General features: G+C 32.9%; 2 protein-coding genes across 2 annotated transcripts; one reads left to right on the top strand and one right to left on the bottom strand.

The window, feature by feature from the left end:
* Positions 1–1,074: 1,074 nt before the first annotated feature.
* Positions 1,075–3,472, bottom strand: LOC107475100 (uncharacterized). The gene is made up of 6 exons (XM_016094735.3): positions 3,079–3,472; positions 2,116–2,973; positions 1,865–2,038; positions 1,570–1,774; positions 1,320–1,486; positions 1,075–1,226 (listed from the first exon to the last, which is right to left on the bottom strand). The coding sequence occupies exons 1-6, from the start codon at positions 3,470–3,472 to the stop codon at positions 1,075–1,077; spliced, it is 1,950 nt and encodes a 649-aa protein (XP_015950221.1).
* Positions 3,473–6,588: 3,116 nt separating this feature from the next.
* On the top strand, positions 6,589–8,743 carry LOC107475101 (uncharacterized). The gene is made up of 3 exons (XM_021136470.1): positions 6,589–7,306; positions 7,638–8,236; positions 8,336–8,743. The coding sequence occupies exons 1-3, from the start codon at positions 6,589–6,591 to the stop codon at positions 8,741–8,743; spliced, it is 1,725 nt and encodes a 574-aa protein (XP_020992129.1).
* The last annotated feature ends 1,507 nt before the right edge of the window (positions 8,744–10,250 follow it).

Genomic DNA, 10,250 nt, shown 5'->3' with positions numbered 1-10,250 from the left:
AAGATAGAAGATATATGATGAAATATTAGTAAAGCTAAGTTTATCGAAGAGTACCGATATTTACTCATATCGGTAGATTTTGAACTTGAAATATTAATTACCCAAATTAAATTATAAAATATTCATTGTTAATAGATTTCTAAAATTATAATTTGAATTATGTAAAATATCTTATTATAGCAAAAATTATATAATAATCTTAATTAATCCAAACTCAAATGATAATAATTATAAAAATTAATTTAATTTTGCCTATTAAAATAGTTTTTAATAAATAGTTTAAACTAATAGAATAAATCATAATTAATTTAAATTTTAATAATCATAAAACTAATATAATTATTTTTAATGAAATAGTCCTCTAAAGATAATAAATTCAGATTAATAAAATAAATCATAAATAATTTATAATATAAGTTTCAAAAATACGAATTATTACACATATCAGAGATAATTTTGAACCATCTTATTAAAGATTGATGAAACAAATATTATGTGCTACACAATTATTTGTTAACATGTTTCCATACACATTGATGTGCTAAATATTTAAAGTGTAATGCAATCTCATTTAATATTAAATGAATCCATAATAAGTTGACAACAAAAAATACAACTAACGTCAAATTTATTAGCATAAAATTTAATTTTACATAGCTTATATTTCAAAAGCATTATAGACCAAACTTATAGCCACAATAAACCTAACATAATCTTACATAATTTATTTAAGATATGTCATAAAGGCTAGTAAAATAAAGATACTAATCACCATAGTTGTCAGAACCGAACCGGTGATCGAACCAATCAGGCTATTGGGTCACTGGGTCACTGGTTCAACCGATGGGTCACTGGTTGAACCGGTTAACCCGGTCCCACATAAGTAAAATGTATAAAATAGCTAAAAACTTAAAAATTAAAAGTTAAAAAACATATCTCCAATAATATTTTAATAAACATTAAATCTCAAATCCTAAAAATAAGTAGTAATACGAGAATAAACATAAAATTTAGTACTATTAGTCTATTACATGAACAACTCAATTTAACATAATGAAAACAACAATTCATGGATTATATCCAAGGAGTAACTTCAAAGTCTGGAAATCTTTCTTCATCTGACAAATCTGGAGCTACATCCTGATTGGTTTCATTCTGATTTGCATTTTCCACAGAAGTATTATTAGCTTCACCATCATCTCGATCATCTTCCAGATTCAATTCATCTAGCATTTCAATAATGTTTCACAAATCATAATCAATAATATGGCAAAACATTTGGTTAAAGCATTACAAAATCATCCCTAACAACAACATACCCAAATCATCTAAAGCTGATTGAAGAGACATATTTGTAAGATCATTCCGTAAAGCATCAACTTCTTCAGGAGTTAAAAATGGTGGTGAATCTTCCATTATCCATTCCGAATGATCCTCAAATGCATCAAGACAAATTGGATCATAACTTTGCTTTCTCATTCGGTTCCTATATTATCAATTAACTTGATTATTCTTATTATGACTAAAAATTTTAAATAATGCCTTCAAGAAAGAATAATAAAAAAGTACCTTTGTTGTAGCCTTAAGTTGTAATGAACATAAACAAGATCATTAAGCTTTTGATGCTCTAACCGATTCCTTTTCTTTGAGTGAATGTGTTCGAAAATGCTCCAGTTACGCTCACAACCTGAAGAACTGCAAGTTTGACTCAAAACACGAATTGCTAACTTTTGCAGGTTTGGTGCTCCACATCCATAAGATTCCCACCATTGATCTTAACATAAAAAGAAAACAATCACAATCATAAAAATCAAATCTTAAACATATCACAATCAATAAAAACTAATTTTAATACAAAATTTACCAGGCATCACAGTGCTTCGCTCACGTATTGCAGACTGTCTCCCAAAGTCTCCTTCAGCATTCTTAAATATTCTCTTCTCACTTGTCAATTTAGTAATCAAATCAGCATCACCGTAAGCATACCTCTCAATCACATCTAGTAGGCCAGAAATTGTGTCTTTATGCTTGTCAAATTCTGCAGAATTAAATCGAAAAGCTGGATTTAACCATAACCAGCAGCATGAAGGTTTCTTTTAAGTTGTAAATCCCAACGTGAATCTAAAATCTTCAAATAAGGTTCAACAACCCTCTTTCTTTTTTGAAACCTCTTCACCATGTCTTCCCTAGCCTTATACATAGCTTGATAAAGGAAACCCATTGCAGCTCTATCTTCACTATCCACAATACGCAATACATGAACAAGTGGCTCTGTAAGCTTAACAATATCAGTACATTGATTCCAAAATTTAGAATCTAAGACTTGATCCACAAACTTTTTTGCTTTGGCTTCTTTAGAGTAAGCTGAACTTGTCCATTCTCTAGATGTCACCATAGCTCTCAACGCATCCTTTTGAGCCAAAATACTTTGCAAAGCAATGAAATTAGTAGCAAATCGAGTTGGAGCTGGACGAAGTATTTCTCGGCCGCCTGTGAACTGCCTCATCAAGTACAAAGGATGGCAGTGATTATATATATATTTCGTAATCATTGAAGCTTGTGACACAGTTTCAGTCACTTCCACAAACTTCCCAATATCCTGCAATATCAGATTAATACAATGTGCCGCACAAGGAGACCAATACAATCTAGGAAACTCCGATTCCAACAACCTTCCAGCAGCAACGTAATTTGCAGCATTATCCGTCATCACACGATAACCTTCAATCATCTTCTTTACATCTTCAACCAATTTACTCAACAAATATCCACGAACTCTTTGGTAATTTGGCCCTTTATACCCTGCACCCATGTTTGCAATAGCATCGATCATCGGTTGATAATAAGCTGAATTAACCGCATTGAATGGCACAGAGGCATCCATCATCCATCTTGCAATAGCAATATCACACTTCTCCACAATTTCTTTGCTTTGGAGAACACTTTTAATACTTGGTTGAGCTCCAGGTGTTGCTGCCGGTGGAAAAAAGGATTGTAATCCCTTGACTTGTTTTCCAACTCCCTTTCTAGAGCAAGGTGCTGGAATTCTTGATGCTTGTTGTTATCGCATCTCATTACGTTCAATCTCATTAAATTCCCTTTCAACGTCATCACAAGCACCATAACTTTCTGCATATTCTTCTTGAGTTTTCCTTTTCTTGGTTCGAAGATCTTCAATATTTTGATTGAATTGGTGCCTCACCACAGCTGGCACCTTTCGACATGCCTCAATATCTCCGCCTTTTCCAGCCAAATGATGCTTAACCCGGTTAATTCCTCCACCTCTAATAAGCTTCTCGCAATAAATACATACCAAAGCAGTTTTTCCTTTATCCAAAACTTGTTTACAATGGCCCCATGCAGGATCAGTTTTTTCTCTGTTACTATTTTTTTGGGTTCCAATTGGAGGATCAGGAGTTGATCCTTGTTCCTGAGAAGTTGGTGTTTCTGATGGTGTATTTGATGAAGCCATTCTAAATTCCTAATCAACCAGGATCCAGGACTAAATGACTAATCTCCAAGAATAATACACAACAATCCACTAAGGCACTAACTATTAAGAATAATATACAACATCAACCAACAATGGATAATCAACAAACTGAACAGAAATAAAAAAATAAATCAAGAAATGAGAGATCAAACAGAAAAACATGTGGTCTTGTTCATGTTCTCATCTGGACAGAAATCAACAATCTAAAATAAACAGAAATCAACAACCTAAAATTATTTGAACAACCAACAATCTAAATTCTAACGCAAATCAAACAGAACCAAGTAACCAACATACATAATCAATCTACAATAATCAATTAACTTCAAAAAATTAAAAAGTTAAAAATCCTTAGTTACTTACCTGGCTGGACGGCTGAACCCTGGAGCTGGAGGAATGGAGCGACAAGCAGAGACTAGACCAGAGAAGAGGGAAACCGGAGCGACGAGCAGAGAAGAAGGTGACCGGAGCGACGAGCAGAGAAGAGCGACGAGCAGTAGGCGACGATGGACCGTGGACGGGCTTCTGCCTTCTTGGCGGTGGTGAGTGGCGCACTGCTTTGGATGCGGTGGTGAGGTGAGTGCCGCGCTGGTTGAAGCTGAACGGGGTGACGAGGTGGCTGAGTGAGTGGCGCACTTCTCTATCTCCCAGCTCTCAGCTCTCATGGTGATGGTGGTCTCTCAAAGTTTGGGAATGGGAAGGGAAAGTGTGAAACAGGGGATGGAGGCTAGGGTTATAGGCTTACAAGTTACAGCACTCAGCAGCAAGTTTTTTTTTTTTTAATAAAGAAACGACGTCGTTTCCAGCGTATAAAACAAAAAAATTTATTTTCGAACCGGTCCGAGTTAAAAGAAACCCGCCGGTTCACCGGTTCTGATCAAACCCGGCCGGTTCAATACGGGTCTTTTCGGTTCGACTCCTTGTCCGGTCAGATGACTCACCCGGACCGGTTATGGCACCGATTCACCGGTTTTCCGGTCCGACCGGCCGGGTTGGTCCGGTTCTGACAACACTGCTAATCACAGTCACAATCACAACCCTAAAATATTTGTTTTTTTCACCACCTTAAAATCCAACCTCGTTTTAAATTTTTAGATTTACTTTTATGTTTAACTCTTTTACTATATGTTCTCGCTCCTTCATTCTCCTTTCTATTAAATTAGCATGTCGACAAATAATATTCTCATTAACATTTTTTCCAACTAAAATATTTAATCACTTAAAATAATTACAATGTGGGACTAATGTAGTCTGAAAATTAAACAAAAATTTAATTATAAAAATATAAAAATTATACAAAAAATTAAAAATATTCAAATAAATTTAAATTCATGCCAAAATTATAAATCATTATTTATATTGTAATTAGGACATTCCAAGAAAAATCTATCTGGATTAACTTTTGAATAAGATTAAAAGAGAATCGCATAACTGTCACAGTGATATTTGAGAGACACGAGAAGAAAAAATACGGTTTCTGTTGTCTCCACCAAAATTATAATTACGCAAAGTACGGTTCTTAGTTTTCGAGAAATGATTTTCACGGTTCATGATAATAGGAATGGTGGCTATACGGAAAAGAAGGCGACAATAACATTAAAATAAATAAGAAAGGGTCACTCATATTTTTCTCTTTTAAAAAGAGAAAAATACATTAATTTTATAAAATTAACAAAAATCAAATTGGATAAACATTCTAAATTGGTATTTAACGATTAGATCACCATATTAACATGTCACGTAAATATATTATGTTAAACCCAAAGAGAGACATAGAGATTAATGAGTCTCTTGGATTTAAAAAGACCGTCTAATTTTTTTTTTTTAAAAGAGTCTCGTTGTCCTTCAAAAATTATCGAAGGTCAAACTGGATATTCGCCCAATAAAATATCTTTATATATCCTTATATATGTCTATAAAAGAGGGTTAGAGCAACTCCAATGGTTATGTTTTGAGTCCCTATTACTGTGGCGTGTCAGAGAAAAAGAGAATCAGCCGTTGGAGTAAGATGAGAAGGAGGTCCTTCTCTTGGATCGAGAACAGAGAGTCCCTCTAAATAAGGACTCTTGTTGTCCAATAAACAATTGCCACTTGGCAATTAAAATAAAAAATAAATAATTATATAAAATATTAATTAATTAAATAATTATATTATATAATTAAATAATAATTAATTTAATAATAATTATAATGACTAATTATATTAAATATTGATAATTTTATTTAATTAATAATTTATATTAATTATTTATATCATAATTAATATTAAATATTATTTATATTTATATTATTATATTAAATTAGCTGTTAGAAACTAGCTGTTATTATGTTACTGTTATTATTAATAAATTAATATTTTGTTATTCTATATATACCACTTAGATACATTTCTATTCTCACACTCTCTACTACTCTTCTTCATCTTCTTCCAAGTTTACGAAATTAAAATTCTGCTACTATTATTTTTTGTTCAAAAAAATGGATCCAAACCAACTCAACTCTTTCTTCAATTACTTACAAAACTTTCCTCAAATTCCAAATACCCAACAATCTCAAACCTCAAACTCTCAAGTTCCAAATCAAAACTTCACACCACCAAATATATTTCAAAATCCAAATCCACAAAATCTTTCTAGTTTTAATTTTCAAGCTCCTTATAATAATCAATTTCCTATATTCCAACCACAAAATCAAAATTCACAAACACCCGATTTTTCATTTTCATCCATATTTAACCCTTCTATCGGAAATGTTACTCCAACTTTCTTGCCGTTTCCAACTCAATTCAGTGCATCAAGACATAACTCATCTGGTGTTGGTGGCTCTTCTAACCCATCCTCTCAGACTCCTATACAATCTAGTCCAAATTCGCAATATTCAGATTTTGCCAACCCTCATGGATTAGATGCTATCGACAATGATGATGATATTGAAGATCGGAGGCAATATAGTATTCAACACTGGCATTGGAAAGAGGATGAGATGCTGATCAGTGCATGGTTAAATGTTTCAACTGACCCTATAGTTGGTACCGATCAAAAGAGGGAACATTTTAGAGTCGAATTCATAGCTATTGTGTAGAATTTTGCTCCGACATGACAAGGGGGGTAGTTGCATGTAAGAAACGATGGTATAAGATCAACAAGGCTGTTGCACAATTTGCTGGTTGCTACGATCAAGCTAGTCGAAACATAAGGAGTGATTCGAACACTGATGATATAAAGGAGTTGGCTTATAAACTTTATTCCACAAATTATGGTCAAAAATTCACTTTTGAGAGGCATTGGAACATGCTTCAGTTGGAGCAAAAATGGAGAAGCCAACTACCTACACAGAGTGGCGGCTCAAAGAGAACCAAGGTTAGTGCAACTGGAGCATACTCATCCTCATCAAACCCAGAAACACCGTTGGCTGACGAACCCGGTGTGGACTCTCCCGTTCGCCCACAAGGATCAAAGAAGAGCAAGCGAAAAGATAAGGAAAAAGCACAGATGTCTGAAGATTTTAGCGAAAGAAAATCATCGGTTGTCAAAAAATTATCTCTCATGAAAGATATTAAGAATGTTAGAGAAAAGGAACTAATGGATAGGGAAAAAGAAAGAGAAGAGGAGAAGGAACATAGAGCAAAGATTATGGCAATCAAAGAGAAGGAGTTACAAATTCAAGCGGCAATGAAAGAACAAGAATTACAAACTCAGAGGTATATTAAAGAAATGGAGATAAAAGCAAAAGAAAGGGAAATGGATATGCAAATACTTAATGCTGACACGTCTACAATGAGTGAGAAACGACGAGCTCTTCATGAGATTGCATGTGAGAAAATAATCGCCAAGTGATTTACTTAATGGTTCCTTGTATTCGTAGAGTTATGTAGTATGTTCTTATTTATTTATTGCGTATTACTGCTATGTGATGTAGTTTGTTTTATTTACTTCTGATGTAAGTTTTTAAATTAGTCAATATTATTGTGCCGTTATTGTTCATGAAAGTGACCGTTGCAAAACTAGCCGTTAAGTAGCCGTTGCAAAAGTAGCCGTTAAGGAAAACTAGCCGTTGCAAAAGTAGCCGTTGCAAAACTAGTTTCTCCACTTATAAATATCAACTATCAATGACTCTGATCGCCTTTATCAAGATTACTTTGCAGATGAACCGGTGTATAATGCTGACATTTTTCGACAGAGATTTCGAATGAGAAGAGATGTGTTCCTTCGGATAGTAGACGCTCTCTCAAACGTCTATCCGTATTTTCAACAGAGGGTTGATGCAACTGGAAGAAGAGGCTTGTCACCACTCCAGAAATGTACCACTGCGATACGGATGTTAGCATATGGCGTAGGAGCTGATGCTGTTGATAATTATGTGCGCATAGGCGAGAGCACTACAATTGAATGCTTGGAAAAATTTGTTGAAGGTGTCATTTCGGTGTTCGAGAATGAATACTTGCGAAAACCCAAACCAAATGACGTACAACGCCTGCTACAAATGGCGGAGGGTCGTGGCTTCCCTGGCATGCTGGGTAGCATTGACTGCATGCATTGGCAATGGAAAAATTGTCTAAAGGCGTGGAAAGGTATGTACATGAGTGGTTATCGTGGGGTTGCAACCATAGTACTTGAGGTTGTAGCATCTTCAGACCTTTGGATATGGCATGCGTTCTTTGGAGTTTCTGGTTCAAATAACGATATCAACGTGTTAGATCGTTCTCCAATATTCGATGATATTCTAAATGACCGTGCTCCGGGGGTAAATTTCATTATTAATGGTAATAATTATACTATGGGATACTATTTAGCAGATGGTGTTTATCCTGAATGGGCCACATTTGTCAAATCAATCTCAAAGCCAAAAGGGGAGAAACGCAAGTTATTTGCACAATACCAAGAAGGGCAAAGAAAAGATGTGGAGCGAGCATTCGGAGTGTTGCAAGCATGCTTTGCAATTATACGTGGTCCAGCTCGTTTTTGGGAAAAGAAGAAGTTTGCCAACATAATGAGAGCTTGTATTATATTGCATAATATGATTGTTGAGGATGAAAGAGACACTTATGCAGGAAATTTTGCTCAGGGCTTGGAGTATGATGATGTCGAAAATGGCTTATCACAACCTCAGCTGGGAGAAGAAGATTTTGCACCATACCATCAATTTCTCCAAAGAAATGCCCAACTTCGAAATAGGCAGCAGCATAGACAATTGAAAGATGACTTGATTGAACACATATGGCAATTTCACAATGCTTGTCGTCAACTATAAAGCTTAATTATGTTTTTCTTTGTATTAAGTAATTTTACAAATATTGTAACCCCGAATTATATATTATGTATTATTATTATATATGAATTTATTTAATATTAATATCTTTTAATAGTTAATTATTTATAAATTTATAAATTTAAATTACATTATTAAAAAAAATAATTAAATTAATTTTAAGTATTTTAATTAATTAATTAAGTGAGACCACAATAGGGACTAAAGTTAGTTCCTCCTAATAGAGAAGAGAGAGATGTTGTGAATTCCTATTTACTGTTTATGACGCAAAAACTGATGTGGAGTTACTTTTTATAACAGGTGGACCATAAACAGAAACTGGGATGAATTCTCTACCGGAGATGGTCTTATATTATTGTTGGCTTTCCTGCATATGCACCTGAAAAAACGATGGCCTAGAAAAGAGTGACGTATACATATTATGCCAGTTATGGTAGCGACCATTGATCAGAGACTGTCGGTGGTTGGTGATTGGAGGACAATATTACGGGTTTTTTTAATTTAAATAAAAATATATTATTTATCAAATTATATAAAAATAAAAAATTTAAATTTATATGAATTTTTTTTATATTTTGCACACATAGCTAATTTTAACATTTTAAATGTATTTCCCCATGAATGAAAAAGCTAATTTTAACATTTTAAATGTATTTCCCCATGAATGAAAAAACTAATTTTACATGTTGTTTTCCGTTTAACACCGACATATGCACATTTTACGACTTCAATTTTTTATATAATTGAAAAGCTGAAAACTGATTTTGTAAGTCCTTTAATTTTTTAAAAAATAATAATTTATATGAGAGATTAATAATTTTGTTTCATTTGAACTTACATTAACTAAGTCTATTTTTGTCTAGTAAAAATTTGAGCCCTTGATATTCGCTTTTTGAAGAACTTTAATTAACTCATTAAATTTTACAAACTTATCAAAATTAACATTTTCAGTAAAATAAATTATTTTTATCAGAAAAACTAAATGAATAAACCAAAAGAGACGTCACAAAAAAAATCCAAAACAGACACATCTATACTCTTTTTTTTCCAAAAAATTTATATATATACAAAAAATTAGTCATTAAATTAATTATCATGTATATAATTATATATAAATATATATATATTTTTTGATCAATTTTTTATACAAATGACTCATTTAGTAATTTTTTTTGTTTTCTATGATATTTTTGAATCTGACAGACCAAAAATTAATATATAATAGATTAAAGTTTTATTTAAAAATTTGCATTGGTCAATAAATTACTGCATATATAAAACATAATTCAAATTCTAATTATTTAAGTAAATTAGTAAATTAATCACTAGATTAACTTAAATTGATTAATAATTAATTTTTTGTATAAACATAATATAATTTTTTTTCTGAGTTGCAGCCCAAAATAGGCTGTCAAAGAGCCATCGCTAACCCTAGAAAGATCCACAAAAGGCCCAGAGGCCAGCGCCGCTTTCGCCTATTATATTACTA

Source organism: Arachis duranensis, chromosome 2, assembly GCF_000817695.3.
Source record: "Arachis duranensis cultivar V14167 chromosome 2, aradu.V14167.gnm2.J7QH, whole genome shotgun sequence".
NCBI classification, from domain to species: Eukaryota; Viridiplantae; Streptophyta; class Magnoliopsida; order Fabales; family Fabaceae; genus Arachis; species Arachis duranensis.
This window is presented reverse-complemented; position numbering and strand designations above follow the sequence as displayed.